The sequence below is a fragment of the Prionailurus viverrinus genome, chromosome A3 (assembly GCF_022837055.1).
Source record: "Prionailurus viverrinus isolate Anna chromosome A3, UM_Priviv_1.0, whole genome shotgun sequence".
NCBI lineage: Eukaryota > Metazoa > Chordata > Mammalia > Carnivora > Felidae > Prionailurus > Prionailurus viverrinus.
The window spans coordinates 54,703,808-54,724,682 of NC_062563.1; the positions used below are offsets into that span (position 1 = coordinate 54,703,808).

The 20,875-nt window shown below is 45.8% G+C and overlaps 1 protein-coding gene across 1 annotated transcript; it reads right to left on the reverse strand.

Moving 5' to 3' along the window:
• Window positions 1-4,717: 4,717 nt before the first annotated feature.
• ECRG4 (ECRG4 augurin precursor) lies at window positions 4,718-16,777 on the reverse strand. Its single transcript, XM_047853578.1, has 4 exons — window positions 16,428-16,777; window positions 11,588-11,635; window positions 9,172-9,329; window positions 4,718-5,042 (listed from the first exon to the last, which is right to left on the reverse strand). The coding sequence occupies exons 1-4, from the start codon at window positions 16,504-16,506 to the stop codon at window positions 4,899-4,901; spliced, it is 429 nt and encodes a 142-aa protein (XP_047709534.1). The 5' UTR covers window positions 16,507-16,777; the 3' UTR covers window positions 4,718-4,898.
• Window positions 16,778-20,875: the final 4,098 nt, after the last annotated feature.

Genomic DNA, 20,875 nt, shown 5'->3' on the forward strand with positions numbered 1-20,875 from the left:
ATTCAAAGAAGTATTGCGAGAATTTTCCATATTTGTTTAAAGATGCTGACCGTCAGATTAAAAAACCCAACACATCCTAAGCAGTGTAAATATATATAGACCTAGCTGTGGGAGATAGCAGACAAGTAAGCTATAAAAGACCCTTGGAGGGACAGTGTCACTCAGAGAGAAGTGATAGGTAAGTAGCAAAATTTGTAACGTCAACAGTAGAAACCATAAGACAGTAAGAATCATCTCAAAGTACTAATTAAATAACCAAAAATTCTGTACCAAGTGAAACGGGGGAAAATGCCAAACTTGAGAGTTTACCACCCAATGACCCTCACTAAATGGATCCTGAAAGATTTAATTCAAATCGAAGGAAAATGACCTCAGGTACATGGTCTGAGTTGCAAGGAGAAATAATGAACCAAGATAACTATGTGACAGTCTAAACAAATTAATGACTACATATGAAACAAAGATAATCCGTGGGGAAAATAAAGAAGGCTAAATTTAAAATGCCAAGTCACAGCCGCTCAGAAGTTGGGAGAGGAGATTGGAGAATAAGGTTTTGCAAGTTCCTTGTATTGTCCAGGAGAAGGCTATATGGCTACCGAGTGCCTGTCGTGTTGTCAAATATGCATTAAATAGAGCAAACACGAATAGAACAGAGCCAGTGCATACCTTCAAAAGAAATACAAGGAAAAGACTCTACCAAGGAAAACAAAACAGTCCAAAGGAAGGCAAGAAAAGAGGAATAAGAATGCAGGAACAGATGAAATGGAATGAGTCAGAAGTCCAAACTGTGATGTTAGAAATAAAACCAAATTGCTCATCACATTAAGAGTAAGTGAAATAGGGGCGCCCAGGTGATTCAGTTGGTTAAGTGTCCGACTCTTAGCTCAGCTCAGGTTATCATCTCAGAGTCTGTAGGATCGAGCCCTGCAGCAAGCTCTGCTCTGATAGCTTGGAGCCTGCTTGGGATTCTCTCTCACTCTCTCTCTCTCTCTGGCACCCCCCCCCCCCAATGCTGCCTCTCTCATACTCTGCTCCTCCCCCCTCTCAGAATAAATGAATGAACTTAAAAATAGAGTATGTGGACTACATTCTCCTGTTAAGGCCTTAATAGTCACACCATATTTTAAAAACAAAACAAATGGCTGCTATTTATTCTTTACAAGACACACATAAAGCACACACACAAAAAGGCTGAACTATGGAAAGGATATACCAGGCAGTTAGTAACCAAAGGGAGGCAAATATAGTTATCCTAATATCAAAGGAGAATTCAGGCAAAAAGCACTACTAGAAATAAGAAGTTTGCTGCATAATGAGCAATGATTCCATTCACTAGGAAAATGCATTGAAATGTGTGGATACCATGCAAATTTGTGTATAGCCTCCTATGAAGCCAGAATGACAGAATTAAAGGAAAACTCTTTTGAATCCATCATCATAGTACACATTAACACATTTGGCAGTAATCAGTAGATCAAACAGACCAAAAAAAAAAAAAAAAGTCAGTAAGAAAATAGAAAATGTGAAGAGTACAACTACCCAGCTTGAGCTAACGGACTTGATTTCATCTGATGTCTGGAAAAGACACACATAGAACACTTGCTGGGGTTGACACACTGGACCATACAGCTGGCCTCAGTATAGTTCCAAGGATCAGGATCTGACCATAGTTGTTTTGTTTTGTTTTGTTTTGTTTTGTTTTGTTTTCCAATTGTTTACCACAATGCAATTAAGTTAGAAAACAAAGTCAATACGATAATTAGAAAAATCCATTCACTTGGAAATTTAATAACACTTGTAATCAACTTAAGGGTCAAAGGAGAAAATATAATTGAAATGAGATGATGTCATCTTTTCTTAAGTTTTCACATCAAACTCATGGGATACAGTTCTTGGAAGGAAACTATTAAATGCCTTCAAAAAAAATAAGGCTGAAAATAGAGCTGAGATCTAATATAAATCAAAATCCCACAGATGTAGAAGGAAGGAAATTAAGAGAACAGAAATTCACAAAGTAGAGAAACATACAAAAGAACAGATCAACAAAGCAAAATCTTTATGCTTGAAAAGACGGTTCATTTTTTAAAAAGGCACAAATGGAATGGAAATGAAAAAAAAATAACAAAACCACAGATACTACAGAGAAAAGCAGTAAAAGGATATTAAGAACAACTCTCAATACTTCAGAACTTTGATATAATGGGTGACTACCTAGAAAGATGGAATTTAACAAAACAGATCCAAGGAGAAACATAAAGTCAGAATAATGTTTTACCTGTAAAGAAAAAAAAAATGCAATCAATAGGAAGCAATTTTGCCATGAAGAAAACACCAAATTCAAATGGCTTTATCTGAATGCTACCATTCAGGAAACAAATCATTCCATTCCTACACAGAATAAGAAAGAAATCAGCTCATTTTAAGAGGGCAGAATAACCTTGATACCTAAACTGACAAAAACATCCAGAAGAAAACACTAAGGCCAACCTTCCTCATGAACATGGATATAAGAATTCTGAACATATATCCAACCAGAATTCAACAATAAGTAAAAAGAAATCACAATTAAGTTAGGTTTCACCCCAGGGATTCAATTGATTAATATTAGATTTTGTTAACAGAATGCACCACACTAATTAATAGATTAAAAAGGAAAAGTGGTATCATCTCAACAGATAAGGAAAATAGAATTTGACATCCATTCGTGACATTTAGAACTTTTCTTAGGATACTTTTAAAGCCAGCACGATAAATAGGAAACTCCATTTCCTTAAATTTCCTTAATTTTATAGACATCTACCAAAATCATCATGGAGAAGCGTGGCAAGGTCAGGAACGAAGCTGAGATGGCCTCTCCATCACCCTTCCCTCCCTCCTCTTTAATTGTGCTGGGTGTGAACCAGCCTAATAGTAGACAAGAAGAAGAAACACGCTTAAAGGGTGAGAATGTAAAACAGGACAGCCACTGTGAAAAATATGTATGGCAGTCCCTCAAAAAATTAAACAATTACCATATGATCCAATAATTCCACTTCCGGGCATACACCCAAAAGAATTGAAAGCAGGCACACGAGAGCTATGTGCATGGGCATCATGCACAGCGGACAAAAGAGGGGAGCAACCCAGGCATCTGTCCACTAACGAATGGATAAATCAAATGGGGCACAAACATACATTGGAACATCGTTTATCCTTAAATAGGAGGGAAATTCTGACACATGATACAACATGGATGAATTTTGATGACATTATGCTAAGTGAAATAAGCCAGACACAGAAGAACACTGTATGATTCCATGTCAGTGAAGTACCAAAGTCACCATATTCGGAGACAGAAAAGACAATGGGGGTTGCCAGGAGCTGGCGGCGGAGGTGGGGGGAGTGGAGTGGGGGATGGGGAGTTAGTGCTCAATGGGGACAGAATTTCAGTTCGGGAAGATGGACCTGTTCTGGAGATGGGTGTGGTGATGGTTGCCCAATAATGTGAAAGCACTTAATGCCCCTGAGCTATACACCTAAAAATGGTAAAAACGGTAAATTTTATGTTATGAATAGTTTACCAAATTTTTAAAAAATTGTAAGGATGCCAAAGGAAGACATAAAGTTATGAAAACAAAATGTATATGTGGGTGTTATGAGTGCCCATATATACCACTCTCCTGAAGCCCGTTGTTTGTTTATCTTTAGTTATGGTTTGTGAATGGAGATGTAGTCCAGGGACTATATACAAAATTATCATTTTTCTGAGAAAGAACGAAAAGCTTCCATTAGACTGTCAGAGGGGTCTGTGACCCACAAAAGTCTAAGAGCCATTCTGAGTGCCCGCCGCAGCACAGAGGTCATCACACAGGCTGTGACCAGATTCCCTCCATCAGTAATGTCTCCAGACAGCACCCCCTCACCTCACCATCCTGCCCCCATCTCCCTCCTTCTTCCCTCTCCTCACCTCCACAGCACTTTTCTCTTTTATTCACACTCTGGTTGTTTATTTACTTATTTTTAATGAGAGAGAGAGAGAGCACAAGCAGGGGAGGGGCAGAGAGAGAGAGAGAGAGAGGGAGACACAGAATCTGAAGCAGGCTCCAGGCTCTGAGCTGTCAGTGCAGAGCCCTGCAGGGGCCTTGAACCAACTAACCAAGAGATCATGACCTGAGCCTGACTCGGAGGCTTAACGGACTGAGCCACCCAAGCACCCCTCATTCACTCTGGTTGCTTAAATATGAAGTGAAGTATATTCTTAAATAGTTCTTGAATTCATTGGCTAAGCTTTAATTCTTTTAAGAGAAATGAGGCCATGACTTCACCCAAACTTCAGCCTTTTTTCTATTACCCTTCATTTCCTGTGTGATATTAAACAGGCCCAGCTCTAGCTCAGGGCCTGGGGGCCCAGAAAGGTCTCACACACATGTGGAATGATTAGTCCAAGCCGTGTTCTGTAGCCTTAAATAATTGTCGACCAAATTTTCTTGTTGGTTCCATATCTTGGGTTTAGCGTGGGCAGAAATGTTAACAAACGGAAGACCGCCCTGCTCAGTGGCCTGGTCTGCCCCGCTGGTGGCGAGGATTCCTGGCAGGGTGATGGTAACAGAGAGCTGTCTCTCAGATGAGGCTTCAATTTAGGGAAAATCCAGGGACTGAAATCCACCCCGAATGAATTCGGAGACTTCCATTTTTAACAAAATGCTTTTATTTCTATTTTTTAATGAAATGCGTTGTTAGGTACTTGCATGAAATATCAAAAAGCATTAATATTGTTTGTTTTAATTCACCCTTCCTGGTCGCAGAAAGGGGGTAGAAAAGATCTGCTGGAATAAAGCCCAGCAGAAGCCACGTGGTGCGAGGCAGTGAAGGGGGTGGGGTGGGGGGCACTTTCGGCGCCGGTTCGCATGCACGGGGTGTTAGTAGTCATGGTAGTTGCCGATGGGCCTGGAGTCGTAGGGGCTCATCGCAGAGTCCTCGTCATAGTGACGCTGGTAGGAATCATAGTAGTCGTCCCCATTCCGACCTCTGTTTAGCCAGTAGGTGACGTCATCTTCAAATTTCTGGAGAAAAAGAGCACAACAGAGAACGGATTGAAGGACACCCACTGCCCCTAGACCACATCTTCCCTCTGCCTTTTCTCCGTAGTGGCTTTTCTTCAATGATTAACAGCTCCAACTGACAATCACCCTTCATTATCGTACTCTGTACTCAGAGGTGAGTACAGCCAGCTAAAGAGTACTGATCCAAGCCCTTGAAAACCTCCGTCCTGTGAGTTCTAAATGTACCCAACACTTAAACATTTTTCTCTTTTCTAGTAGATAAAATGGACGTCTCCCAAAGACGGCAATAACTTGGCCTGACCCGCGGGCACTGTGCACATCTGATTGTACTCATCTTACAGACACTGCCTCCTCTCCCTGTCCTGTCCTGTGCCTGGCCCACTCGAGTGCACAGAGTAGACGCTTGGTAAATTAAATCAACCACCACCGGGGCATGTGATAGCCGTGCGCAGTAGCAACGGTGACCGTTTTATACCCGTGGTGTAGGTTAGAGCTTGCACGGCTGTCCTTCTTCGTTCCACGAACACTTCTTAACTGGGCGCAGCTTGTCAGCCCTATGCACGGCACCGGAGAGCCACCCAAAGCAAGTTAGGACAGATTCCCTGCCTTCACGAAGCCTACAGTTACTGAGATACACATGAAAATAGGCAGCTGCAATTAGCAGGAAGAAGGGGAAGAAGAACTGAAGTGATTGAGAAGCGTAGAACAACTTTCAGGTTTATAACTGGGGTAGCTGGTCTTTGACACCATTGCCTCTCTTAGAGGAAAGAGAGATTCTTTGTTGCTCATGAAGGTACAAGGTGAATGTAGATGCAAGCTTACAGGTGTGGATGGTGACGACTCGGAGAGATACTTGGTGTGAGATCGAAAAGGCAGGGACAAGGGAAGGCTGACCTAGGGAGGTTGCAGTCTATCCAGAAGTTTGGGTACAATTTTTCTCAAAGTGTGGCCAGTGCACCCAACCTCTAGGGATGCTATAAAGTGCAAGTTCTCAGGCACCCTTCTGCACCTCATGGGTGGAATTTTCCGGTGGCTGGGTTGCAGGCATCTATTCCATAAGACTGCCAGTGAACATGTGTATCTGAGCGCTCCTGAGGCTGGAAGGCCCGGCCTCGGCCACGATGGTGTTCTCTGTGGCCACCCACTGGGGTGAGCAGTGGGTCAGCCTGTGCCACGCTGATGGGCACCACTCCGCCCCTCTGTTTGCTGAGCCCCGGGGGCTCTAGCATGAGAATGAGAACATTTGCTCTCAATACAATTGAGACAATTGTACAATACTACAGCTTTTCCCATAGTGTAATAATCTTGTTCCCCAGTTTTTCCCCAGTTTTTATAATCTTCTTTAAGGTTTTGGCTTAAAAGATGTTTTCAAGAAAGTAAAAAAAAAAATATTTTATGAATACAGGAATAACGCACACTCATATTTACAAATGGGTATGTGGGAGTGGGGCAGAGAAAAAGGGGGATTACAACTCCATTGCCAAAGACAAGCATGGCTGACATTTTGACGTTATTGCCTTCCAGTCTTTTCTGTGGCTAGTTATAATCTTATGGATCCTCACCCTTATTCTGGTTCTGTCATCAGTCATTATTTTAGCCATTTCTCCAGGTTAAACTCTTTTTTTTAATTTTTTTTTAATATTTATTATTTTTGAGAGAGAGACAGAGGACGAGCAGGGGAGGGGCAGAGAGAGAGGGAGACACAGAATCCGAAGCAGGCTCCAGGCTCTGAGCTGTCAGCACAGAGCCCGACGTGGGGCTTGAACTCACGAGCTGTGAGATCACGACCTGAGCCGAAGTCGGACGCTCGACCAACTGAGCCACCAAGGCGCCCCTCTCCATGGTAAACGCTTAGTAGCCTTTTTCATGGACTGCAGCAAAGAAATGCAAGTTGCTACAACTGGCATGCCATTTTCATGTTCAAATAAGTACTTTTTTTTTTTTTTTAATTTTCAGTGAAAATTCCAGGTGTTCCTGAGGATGCGGGTAGACTGGTGCTCTCCCACGTGACTCACGGGAATGTGCACTTTGACAGTGCTTACAGACCCTTACCTGATTCTGCCTTCAGCCCCAGTAACTCCACTGGAAAATGGAATACCAAGGAAGGAACAAACCAAACACAAGGACGCAAGTAACAGTACCTGTCTTTTGGGTTGTTGCGATCGTAAGTTCATTCATATTAAGTGCTTAGACCCCTGCCTGGCACAGAGTCTGGATGTATGTGTTCAGCATTTTGCACACGGAGGACATATATATATATATATATATGAATGGAAAAGACATTGTAATACAATTACATGGCTGCCTTTTAAGAAACCTTTAAAAATAAGGCTTCTAAAGAGTTTCATTTTTTTTTCATCAATTTGTGGTGCTTTGTATACAGACACCCTCTGTGCACAGTACGAATCTTGGGTCCATTTGGAAAAGCCCTTCCAGCACCCCCGGCTTGGAGGCATCACCCTTCATCTTTCTGGGCACGCTTTCTGGCTGGGGGGCAGGGCGAGTGTTCTCGATGTCGCCGCAGAGCCTCCAGTCCAGCGCTCCTGCTGGCCACTCTGCACACTTGCTTCTGTGGAATTCGTGACCTTAACTCCCTTGCCACCTCACCTGTACCTGTTTCCTTCTGGGAGTCTCTGATTGTCAACATTCTTTTCCTTGGATTTTGTGAATACATCCACTTACCTACCTACCTCCTGGACGCAGGAACGGAGCCATCTTTTCCTGCAAATGCATTGCTAAATTTCCCTGAAAGCACATGCAAAGACCACCTCTCTTTAACAGCCACTTTTCAGGGGCCCCTGGGTGGTTAAGTGTCCGAGTCTTGATTTAGGCTCAGGTCATGATCTCACGGTCATGGGATCGAGCCCCCAGCTGGGCTGAGCATGGAACCTGCTAGGGATTCTTTCTCTCTCTCCCTCTCTGTGCCCCTCCCCTCCTCATGCTTTCTTCCTCAAAATAAATAGACATTTTTTTTTAATTTTTTTTTCAACGTTGGGACAGAGAGAGACAGAGCATGAACGGGGGAGGGGCAGAGAGAGAGGGAGACACAGAATCTGAAACAGGCTCCAGGCTCTGAGCCATCAGCCCAGAGCCCGACGCGGGGCTCGAACTCACGGACTGCGAGATCGTGACCTGGCTGAAGTCAGATGCTTAACCGACTGCGCCACCCAGGCGCCCCAATAGACATTTTTTTAAAACTCACTTTTGGGGTGCCTGAGTGGTTCAGTCGGTTAAGTGTCCACCTTTGGCTCAGGTCATGATCTCATAGTTTGTGAGTTTGAGCCCCCTGTCTGGCTCTGCACTGACAGCTCAGAGCCTGGGGCCTCCTTCAGATTCTGTTTCCTTCTCTCTCTGCTCCTCCCCTCCTTGTGCTCTCTCTCTCTTTCTCTCTCTCAAATATAAATAAACATTAAAAAATAAAAAATACAATAAAAAGTTACTTTTCATCTCTTTCCATTATCTTCATGGGTCTTTGCATCAATCTTGTTGTCTCTGACATTTTTTGGAGGTAAAGCTGCAAATGTTTTGGGGAGGTTGTAAATTATCTTAAAAACACCCAGGCACTCAAAAACACTTGAGTGCCTCAGTCGGTTAAGCATCCGATTTCGGTTTGGATCACGATCTCATGGCTTATGGGTTTGAGCCCTGCATTAGGCTCTGTGCTGACAGCTCAGAGCCTGGAGCCTGCTTCAGATTCTGTGTCTTCCTCTCTCTCTGCCCCTCCCCTGCTTGTGCTGGGTCTCTCAAAAGTAAATAAATGTTAAAAAAAAAAAATTAAAAAAAAAAAAACACCTCCCGGGCAAAACTGTACAGATAAGTGAAATCGAATTCTGGATGAATTTAGGTCCCAGCCATTTTGGGCAGTGGCTTCTCTGGAACCCCACTTCCCAACCATGTTGGGAGAGACTCCCTTTTGGGCGTAGTGTGATGGAAAATTCTAGCTGGTGTCCCTACATCTCAATGGTAATGTTATCCAATGCCTGGGTAGCACTTGACAGATGATGGGGTCTCCTACTTTTTGGAGTGAACTATGAAGACTACTTTTCTGTGCCATTTGCCCAAGCCAAGCATCTGTCCCCATGGTGCTGCTCTGCAGGGAGCCAGTCCTCCAGGGGCCGGGAATACCCACCGCTTCATCGAAACCCATATAGAGGAACTGCTGGTACCACTGCTGAACCTCTGGCCGAGTCCGGTCCCACAGCTGCCGTTTCTGGCGTTTCAGGCTGTTTAAGAATTCTTTGGCCTTGTTCTCGTCCACCGCCACTTTCGTCTTAGGTGAAGCAGGTGCTGAAATATCAATACCCCACCCCCCCAAAGTACAAAAATTGATTTCTCTTCTTAGCGTGGGTGAATCGCTAATGAACATCCCACACCCCAAGCCCACCCCGCATTAGATGGTTTTGATTTTCAACTGCATTCTTACATCACATGTGATGAAATACAGCTGCCCGTCATCTGTCTCCACACCCCTTGGTAGTAAGCTCTCCATTTGGGTGCAGTCACATAAAGGCACACAGGGGAGAGAAGAAATGCAGCCCATTCCCTGCAGCCACTCACCGGGCCTAGACCCCAGCCACTTGCAGGGGCTGGTGGCCCACCCCTTAGGCATTTAGGAAACAAGTAGATGTCTAGGGCCATAAAGGTGTATGTTCCTTGCACGTGCAAACAAGAGAGCGCTGTGCCTGATTAGGTGACCAGGAAAGAAAAAGAACTAGAACAATGAGCTCGGAGTGGCCCAGCCTGGCACCACGGCATGCTCTCACCCCGGAGAGCTGGAGCACACAGGGCCACCTGGGGTCACCATCTGCGGGCCTCACAGATCATCGACGGTTCAACCGAGTCTCGAAAGGTACTGGCCCTTGCTTTAGCATGTGGCTTCTCCCAACATCTTCCCATTGTGGTCTTAATGGTTCAGAAGGCTCCCCTTCTGCAGGACGTGCTCAGGGAACACAGTTCTGCCACTGGGTCTTCCCCTGCTGTCTGTCCCCTCATCTACAAAACTGGGCTGACAGTCCCCATTTTGGTGGTGTTACGAAGGCTGCACAGGATAATGGGAGTGAAGTGTTCTATGTGTTCTTTGGTCACATGGATAAGTATCAGTGGATTTGTTTCCTCAACTTCCTGCTCATCCCTGTTTCCTTCAGGGCCTGTTGCACCCTTTTGTACACAGCAGGGGCTCAATATGTGTTTCTAGGTTTGACTTGAATAAAAGCTGAGGATGTACATCAGGACTCGTGATTATCTTAGCGGTCTGCTTGCTCCCACCTCTGACAGGGTGGCCTTTCAAGAGCTTCCGTCACCCCTGGTGTCCTGGAGGAGCGGGCTGCCCAGCACAGAGATCGGGGATGGGCCAGGGCCTCACGAGCAGCTCGAAATGCTGGGGAAGATGCTGGGAGCCCCTTCAGAAGCCCCCTGCCCCTGAGGGGAACCCCCAGGGCTCAGCATCCAGGGGATCTCTGGGGGGCTGACTGGGAAGCATATGAATAGCATCAGGGAGCCCCACATTGTCAGGGAGCAGGCCTCAGCCTGCCAGACTCTCCCGTTAGCTGGGGCAGAGTTGGGGCGGGGAAGGAATATAAGGGATTAAAGGTTCGCATCAGAAATGTCACACTTCTGGGGCGCCTGGGTGGCGCAGTCGGTTAAGCGTCCGACTTCAGCCAGGTCACGATCTCGCAGTCCGTGAGTTTGAGCCCCGCGTCAGGCTCTGGGCTGATGGCTCAGAGGCTGGAGCCTGTTTCCAATTCTGTGTCTCCCTCTCTCTCTGCCCCTCCCCCATTCATTCTCTGTCTCTCTCTGTCCCAAAAATAAATAAACGTTGAAAAAAAAAAAATTTAAAAAAAAAAAAAAAGAAATATCACACTTCTAAATTTCTAAGAGATGTACAAATTCTTCATTTTACAGGCAAAGATGACAGTTCCAAGGGAAGATGGCCTTCGTAAGACCACATGATTGGTCCAACTGATCTACCTGATTATGGTGGGCCTGGAACTCCTATTGTATGGCTCCCAACCTGTTGTGGTTCGACAACATTTTGGGGCCATCTATCACATTCCTTGGAGGAGTATTTTTCACAACAGGTGTTAGTGACAAACAGTTTTTCTGTTCAACCCTGCCCCCGGGGGCTGATTGCATATAGAATACTACAACAGTACCATTCTGTGTCTATTCCACCAATGGAGGTTTTATGTGCTCTAAAAGATATGCTCTAAATTTAGATACGTGCTCTACAGGGTATCATGGTTCTAAAAAGCATTCAATTAACACAGTAGCACTGTTTCTTTTATCTTTGAGTCCACACCGACAGCTTTCAGAAAAAAAATAATTTTCAAACATTTACTGGCAATAATATTTATCCAATGAAATACCACACACACACACACACACACACACACACACACACACAGTAAGACCTTCAGATCTGCCAACCTTTTAAGGAGTAAACACTTCTGATTTTCCAAATACAAGACCCCAGTGAGCACACTCAACATTGCCTTTCACTGCACCCCATTAAGAAGGCAGCCATTATCCATGGGGGGTATACTTACCTTCCTGCTTTTGAAGCATCAGCTTGAGTTTATTCCCACTTACGCCACCTAATGGAATGAAAACAGAAATCATGTTAGAGTTGCACTGTACCCTTTACATTCTCAAGTGCAAAAATCTGAGTTGGAATAAAGCACCGCGTGCCCCTATCTTGTCTTGGGAACTTGGAGGTATCACAGTATTTGATGTTTGCTGCCTTCCCTGTCATGAAGGAAAAACAATTCAGGCTCAAACTGGTGACAATGACCATGGCTGACCGAGGGCATAACGATTTGAGATATTCCCTAGGAGAAGTGACATCGTTCTTTCAAGCTCCTTGCGTCTTATTATGAGGGCCGGTTGTCTGTCATATGTACCTTTCTGCAGACTTTCCCTTTTCATGGTATGGTAAATGGAATAATGCCTCCCACCCTCTAATTCATATCCACCCAGAACTACTGAATGTTTACTTATTTGGAAATAGGGCATTTTGCAGATGTAATCAAGGATCTCAGTTAACTGTGAAGGAGGTGATATCATGTCGGATGGATGGAACCTAAAGTCCAATGGCTGGAATCTTTGGAGGAGGGGGAGGGGGTACAAAGAAGGCAGCCGTGTGAGGACAAAGGCGGGCAAGCACCATGAAGTTTCACTGTCATAAGCCGAGGAAGGCACTTTAGCTCTTTAAACATCCAGTCCAGGGGCACCTGTGTGGCTCAGTCAGTTAAGTGTCTGACATTGGCTCAGGTCATGATCTCACAATTCGTGGGTTCGAGCCCCGAGCCAGGCTCTGTACTGACAGCTCAGAGCCCGGAGCCTGCTACAGATTCTGTATCTCCCTCTGAGCCTCATCCGCTCACACTCTATGTCTCTCTCTCTCTCAAAGATAAACATTAAACAAAAAAATTTTTTTAATCCAGCCCAGTTTTGTAAGGTTGCCCGGACCCTCTTCCAATTAGGCATTATCTATACCATTTTCTGACATTTTTATTCAGTTCTAAAAGTATTTCTAACCAGCCTAAACATTCTAACAGAAAATCACATGACTGGTCTGGTAGGACACTCTCCTCTGCTTGGTGAGCAGGTGTGAGGACCCATAGACATCTCTGATCTTTAAGTGCTACACGTAGGTACGAAGCTTGTCCCTGGAAGGGATATCCAAAGCCCCTGGAAGAAAAACCCAGCCTCAGAAGTAGGGAACAGAACATAGCATGTTCAGGTGTAAGGAGCTGATCTGGCCCCAGGATGAAGGTGGTGATGTCCACCTTTCTAGGCAGGCCCTTAACCGCCCCATCCATGGACAGGCCCCAAGGCCCGTGTTTGCATCTGCGAAGGTACAGTTTTCTGGGAATAGGAGTGATGTCTTTTACCAGACTCTCCAAAGTGTCTGGGACCCAAATAAGACTAAGAACCCCTGCTTAAAGTATTTACTTTGTAATCGGGGCGGCGGGGGGGGGGGGGGTGGGGCGGAGAAAACACATCCGTGACCAATTGGCTGCCCACAGCTGAGCTTTTCCTGCAGACGTGTTTTATGAGTGCACGCAGTGTTTGCAAAATTTGAATTGGAACATCTCTGGGCCCAAGTCACTCAGCCCACCCCATGGCCATAAAGAGCCATTTCACCTGTCAGCTAGCCCTCTGTAGGCATCTGAATTTAAGCGCTACCCAAGTGCCCTTAGAATAGGTATGCCAGGGGCGCCTGGGTGGCACAGTTGGTTAAGCGTCCGACTTCAGCTCAGGTCACGATCTCGTGGTCCGTGAGTTCGAGCCCCGCGTCGGGCTCTGGGCTGATGGCTCAGAGCCTGGAGCCTGTTTCCGATTCTGTGTCTCCCTCTCTCTCTGCCCCTCCCCCGTTCATGCTCTGTCTCTCTCTGTCCCCCAAAAAATAAAGAAACCTTGGAAAAAAAATTTTTTTTAAAAAAGAATAGGTATGCCAGCCAGGGAGCGTGGTTGGGAAGAATCTCTAGGAACCAGGGAATTTTTTTTTTTACATCATACATTTATCACCAACAATCCTCTCGACTCCAAAATTGGGCACAGGGATTAAAAATAAAAATTAATTGCACTGCTAGGAGCACCTGCCTGGTTCTGTCAGTTAAGTGACCGACTCTTGATTTTGGCTCAGGTCATGATCTCACGTTTTGTGGGTGTGAGCCCCATATCACTCTCTGCGCTAACAGCAGGGAGGCTGCTTGGTATTTTCTCTCTGCCCCTCCCTGTGTGCTTCCTCTATCTCTCTCAAAATAAATAAAGAAATTAAAAAATTCGTTGCACTACTTAATAAAGACTTACTGGTAACTTTCACTAAAAACATACAAACTTTGTGAAAATTTTCCCAAACCTTCAAATGATTTGGTTACAGATATTTACAATGTGTACATTTAATAACTTTTTTTAACGTTTATTTATCATTTTTGAGAGACAGAGCATGAGTCGGGGAGGGGCAGAGAGAGAGGAAGACACAGAATCCAAAGCAGGCTCCGGGCTCTGAGCTATCAGCACAGAGCCCAACGCAGGGTTTGAACTCACGGACTGGGAGATCATGACCTGAGCTGAAGTCGGAAGCTTAACCAACTGAGCCACCCAAGCACCCCTTATAATGTGTACATTTAATATGGTACGTTAACTGATACAGTGGAATATGATTTGAGAAAAGGAGTCAGCAAATGATTTCCAGAAACACCTGTGGGACACAGATTAAGTCATAAAGTTTCCAATACCTAGGCAGCCCCCCAGAGATGGGATGAGTCGCCCCCAAGAGGTTCCCCATCAAGAGTAAATAAGCAGAGATGAGCACTTGACGGTGCTCCTATAGAGGGGATTATTTAATGAGATTGGAATGAGGCTACTTTTAAAGGCTGTACCTTAAGAATCATCCAACCTTAACAGTCAATAGAGAAATCTATGAACACATTTGTCAAAGCACACAGGTCTGTTTCTTGGCACCATTATTAGCATTCATTAATATCTTAACATTCGTCCATCTCTAACAACAGCGTGGCACACACAGAATTATCGCCCCTCCATCTGTTTGCCTTCTGTAAAAGCACTTGACAATAAATGAGTGAAATGTGGCCTGATGTTGAAATAGACATTGGATGTTGGCATCTGCCCTGCTGCTGCGATTTCTTGCAGCAAATGTGTGTCACTACTGTTCCAGAAATGAGAGCCTCACCAGACCTCAGCTCTACAACAGAAAGGCATGGAAAAATCCTAAATTATGAATTATTAATAGTTGCCACTGTGCCAATTACTACACCCTGAACTACAAATATTAATACATATAATTGGACACCACATTAAATTTGTTTGAAGAAAAAAATAAAGAATAACCGAATAGCTGTGAATTTTTTCCAATAGTATGGAATTTTTTTTTTTACTCCTACATCATCAGTCACTGTATCTAGATGGTGATAATAGGCACTCCTGAATTTATTCAGCCTGACATTAGATCTCCCAGCAGATGCAGAATTGCAGGATGTCCCTTTGAAGGTGCTATTAATAAATTGCTCAAGAAGGAGCAATGATCATTTTCTCCATTTAACGTTTTCGGGTGTCATAAGGAGCCACCTTGGGGACTTGACGTATGTGAGGATTTTCATTTTATGTCATGAAAACTTTCACATTCCAGCTCAATGATGATAATATTTTAACTGACACTTTTCACTACGTTCTTGGTATGAATGAAATAAAATACAGGTCTGAAGAGGGAAGGTTTATAGCAGGTGCTCACTTGCTTTATTCAGATGTGCTTCTGAAAATGGAAGGCACAGAGGAGGCGGGGCGGATCAGTCATGTAATGAGAAATTATTGATGAGCCTCCCCTGTGGTTGTAACTTAGAAGCAGTTCTCCTGACTTGAACAGGTCCCCTGCTGTTCTGGCGACCAGGGACTCTGTCTGACCTCAGGGCTCCTGCAGCAGGCTTCCCTTCCCCCGCCCCACCCCCCCCAACCAGGAGTTTGGTTTTCCACATCTGTTCTGAAAAAGCAAAGCACAGAAGCTGAGCCATCAAGGGTGTCTTCCATTGTCATTGCCAGGGCCCGGCCACTCTGTGGTGGGAAGAGCACCCATCTCAGGGTCTTGGGCCAGCACTTCATGCCTTCCAGCCCCAGTACCCTGAGCAGATCTGGGATCACAATATGCCTCGCAGACATGTGAGTGTCAAAAGGGCTCACGCATGCGCGAGGTCCCTAGTGATGCATAAAGGATCCTCACGTGGAAGGTAGTATTGTCAGGACAAAACCCTAAGGTGGGGTCTGTGGATTCCCAAGGTTCAGATGCCTGCACATCCTCCAAACTGCTTCATCTTGGGGGGTATGTATGAACATGCTCCTTTTATAGGCAAGGAACCTGGAATTTTCAACTGATTCCCTAAGGGCTCCCTGAAGCACAGAAGGTTAAGCATTTCTCCTTTAAGAGCATTTTCCCTGTCTGGGTTGTGAGGCCTGCCTGCAGTTGTGCAGACCTGAAACTTCACTGGGATGCCAAGCGTGCCCCCCCCTCCCCCGCCCTCCTTAGGGAATTGCCTGGAAAGGCATCTCCATAATGATGCATTCTGGCTCCCCTCAGTCCTAGAAGGCCCCACTGCTTAAAGTTCTCAGTACCCCTCTGCCCCTTAAGTTAGGGTCAAATCACTTCTTGCCCCTCCATGGGACCTTGGCCCTCACTCTTTCCCAAGGTGACCACCCTTGTCCGAAACCTGCCCTTGGCCCTGGTACTCCATCCGCCTGCCGAAGCGCGCCACTCCCACTTCTGCCAGAGCAAAACCCTATTACCCATTGGTACTTGCTGGGACTCACGGTCCCTCGGTCCTCACCCCATCACCCATCTCCCTCCCTGGCGCCCTGGCGCTGCCGACATACCTGGGCCCAGGCACAGCAGCAGGAGTAGCACCAGCGCGGTCATGGCCAGGACAGTGAGCCGCGCGGAGGAGGCGGCCATGGCTGCGGCGGGAGGGCAAGAGAGAGACGCGCACCGGAGAGCCGTCGCACGAGAGGACTGGGCGCACAAGGACAGGGGCGCAGGCTGGCGGGCGCTCCCTACATTCCAGCCGGGGCGGGACCTGTCGGGCGGGCGCGGTGCCAACGGGCCAGGGGCCAAGCGGCCGCTCGGAGAGCCACCGAGCCCCCCTCCCCGGCCACCGCTCCACAGAGGCGCCTCCCAGGCCAGTGGGAGACGCGATGCTGGGGCCACCGAGAACCGCCCGGGCCAGGGGGAAAGATGGGGGAGACGGCTGGCTCTTCCCCTTTTCACTCCGCGCGAACACTTCCCTTCCTCCCCTTCTCTCTCCCTCCAGGGCGCAGGGCCCGGCTCCTGCCTGGGCTCATCAAGTGGCCTTTGGAATTTCCTTAATTCCCCGACGCTGCGCTTAAAGATGCCTTTGGCGGTGCTATGTTTTGTGATATTTTGAAAGATTCCACAGTCTGGGTTCAGAACTGCAGTTCAGGAAAACTTTGCCCCCCAAACTACTCTGATAGAAAAGCCTTTCAGAAACCGGGAACCTGGTGAACGTGGTAGGTGTTCTCAGGACAAATGGGTCCCTTTATGCGTCCTGTAATCTGTGCGCTTGAAAGACTTAAAGGGAGGCCCGGAAGCGACCCCCACAAGTGCCACCCCAGTACCAGGCCTGTGCAAACACAGAGGACACATACTAGGCAATACTGAGTGGGGAAGGAAAACAAAAACAAAGTTGTCGCAACTGATTTCGAGCAGGTCACCTACATTCACAAAATGGCCATGATGTGAAATTACCTTCAGGGGCCCTTCCCACCTAAGATCTGCTCTGAACTCCTCCGTGGACTACCTCTCTACCTGCTTCCTCACTTTTTATACCTTCCCCTGGTCAGTGCCTACTATCTCGCCATAGAATTCGCTCTCCACGTAACGCATTTGGCAGTTGGATTTCCGCAGCAGGCAGTGAGAAAGTACTTTAATTTTGAGCTAGAGAAGGCAGATAGTGGCCGGCAGAGGAAAGAAAAAGCATGAAGTGTGTCAGAGAATCACAAAACCTTGTGCTGTCCCGGCTTCCCAAGGTGCCAGAGCGAGCCTGAAAGGCGGGCAGGGAAATGCTCACAGCCCTTAGGGGAAAAAGAGGATGAAAAAAGCAACAACAAAGGTGATGTAGTTACTTTTGCGCAGGGACGAGAAATTTACTATCAGGAAGAAAACCAAAGGAAATAAAAAGCCAGTGTTCTGTTTGGCTTAGAACATACGTTAAAGATGTTCATTGTAATCTTTCCTTTCTTGTGGAAATCATCCCCCCCCCAACCCAGTGCCCCTGTATTCCAAATCTCCAAGGGAATTGGCTTCTAATGTAACATTTAAATTCTCTCCTCTTAACTAGGGTCTGATCAAAACTGAGCTACCGCAGCCAGTAGGGACAGCAGTCACATCTCTGGACAGTTCCTTCTTCTGTCTTTTGGATACAGACCTACATTTCATTCCCTCACCCATCCCTTCCCATTTTCAGCTGAAAATGCAGAGCAGTGGTTTTATTTTTTTCTTAATTCCGAGATCCTAAGGGGAAAAAAAAAAGTCTGCTTTAATCAGCTCTTACAGTGGTAGCATTTAAGACACAGCGAATATTGAATCTTAATTTTTTATGAGCCTATATTTAAAAAAAAAAAAAAACCACCCAACCTTGATTACTGTTTTAATATAGAATTGGTAGGGCAAATCAAGGATCCTTCAGAAAAAAGTATTTTAAAGTAATTGCCATAGGTGAGAAGATTCCTTCTTCTGATTCCTTTCCCCGGGGAAGGGATGGAGGTGAGCTCACTCAGGTGCCACCTCCAGGCTGCTCCAGCCAACGTCCTGGGGGACCAGGGAACAGCAGCATCTTTCACAGGGAGGGCTGTGGTAAGAAGACATCGCCAGGAGAGTAGGCTGAAGCTCGGTGTATACCTTCTAACCACCCAGATAAACATGATCGTGTTTACTTGAGAAACAAAAATGGTTTCCAAAAGATTTTATAGTTCCCGGATAAGTGGGATATTACACACCCCAAATTATGACCGATTTCTCCAGCTCTGCCAATCATAGAGACAGCCTCTTTAGGGAAAATGGAAATACAACAATACAGAAAAGTGTGGAGATCAAATATACGACATCATGATCAATAAACATTATCAACCCTCCAGGGGCCCTTCCCTATCAATCCCCACCCCATAAGTACTGTGCCATGATACTTTGGTTTGAAGCAATCTTCTTTGTTTTTGTTTTGTTTTGTTTTGTTTTGTTTTAGTTAATTTATTTATTTTGAGAGAGAGAGAGAGAGAGAGAGTGGGAAAGGGGCAGAGAGAGAGAGGGAGAGAGAGAATCCCAAGCAGGCTCCATACTGTCAGCCCAGAGCCCAGTGAGGAGCTCGAACTCATGAACTATGAGATCATGACCTGAGCCGAAACCAAGATCCAGACACATATCTGACTGAGCCACCCAGGTTCCTGGAGGCAATCTTCTTTGAAAAATATTTCATTGTATTTCATTTTAATTTTGAAAGGAAAGAAATAAAGAAAGAAGAAAGAAAGAAAAGAGGGAGGGAGGAAAGGAAGGAAGGAAGGAAGGAAGGAACCTCAAAATAAAGACTTATGGTTACCAACAGGAAGATACTAATTAGTAAAAGAGGTATTAAAAGTTTCAGATTCGTGACTGTGCCAGTTTAATTCAGTTCATTTCTGTTCTCTTGTCTCAAAATGCTCACTAGGCATCCTTTGCCTCGACCACACTCCAGAGGGAAATGTCTTTGGCTCCAATATTCTTGTCCAACTCCACTCTGGTGGTAAGGTCTTATCAGCACTGATAAAACAGCACACAGCTCTCTCAGCTACTGACCCCACAGAGTCCTTTGTTCATGTTCATTCATGCCTGGTCCAGGGTGCCTTGGATCCTGCCAGGTGAGACTTTTTTGTCTCTCCCATATAAACACAGAGTAGTTCAGCTGTAGAGGGGGGTCTGGGAAGGAAAGTCAACTTTGATTGGGCCCCAGTGGCCATTGGGGCAGCTTCTTCAGTAAGAGATTCCGAGGTGTGATGGGAGTGTCCATGTTCCCTACGAGGTAAAGAGCCCTTTTCACAAATAGTGTTTGGACTATTTGTCCAAGGACTCTGTCTTTCTAGGGGGCTGCTGGACTCAGGTGCTCAGCTGATATCAAGTTCCTTTCCATCTGGTTATTCAGAAGTATGTATGAAATAGCAGCTACGTATGAGGCACTATGAAAAGTCTTTTTTTTTTTTTCCTGTTCACTTAACTTGGTCATCCCAAGCGCATGGCTCCTCTTTCTCCCTCTGCTACAGCTGGTGCCATTCTTTATTCTGCTGTTTCTCAAGCTAGGCCTAAAACCCCCAAGGCCTGTTAATGCACGTTTCTGGGTCAGACTCCCGAGAATTCTAATCTAGTCAGTCTTGGGTGGGACCCAGTTTATTTATTTTGAAAGAGAGAGAGAGAGAGAGAGAGAGAGAGCATGAGCATGGGAGGGACAGAGAAAGAGGGAGAGCGAGAATCCCAAGAAGGCTCCATGCCATTAGCACGGAGCCCCCTGTGGGATTCCATCCCATGAATTGTGAGGTCATGACCTGAGCTGAAATCAAGAGTAGGACGCTTAACCAACTGAGCCACCCAGGTGCCCAGAATCTGCATTTTCTTTCTTTCTTTCTTTCTTTCTTTCTTTCTTTCTTTCTTTTGTAAGAAGTAGCTCTTAGGGAATGCTGATGTGTGCAGTGCTCACATGCATTCAGAGACACTCAGCTCACTGGGATCTCTGCCAAACCTCACCTGCTTCCCTCAGTCCTTGTCTGGCCTCACTGCCCCACTGTATACATTCCCCCCCCCCCCATGTACCATAGCATCCCCAGGGGCTTAATTTCTGCCATTTGGTACAGCAGCTAAGAATGCAGGCTTTGGGTTCTAGTTCCTCCTGTGTTGTGTACTAGCCTTGTACCTAAGTCATGTGTCCTCTCTGGTTCTGCAGAATTCAAGAAATATTATCTATTTGTGACAGCAGGAAATCACATGTACAGAGCCCAGTGTGTAGTAAGCACCTCAAAAATGTAAGCAATGGTTATCTTTACCAGAACTTCCCTTTGACCTCTCCACTCAAGGTCTCTGTGTGTTCTGTCCTCACCCTGCAGCCGAGGCCAGGAGTTCCAGGAACCCTAATTACCGATGGGTCCCGATCCACCCCGCATCTCATACCACACATTACCGGACTGACCTTCTCTTTTTTTTTTTTTAATTTTAATTTTAATTTTTTTAAGAGAGAGACGGAGAGAGAGAATCCCAAGCAGGCTCTGCACTGTCAGCATGGAGCCTGATG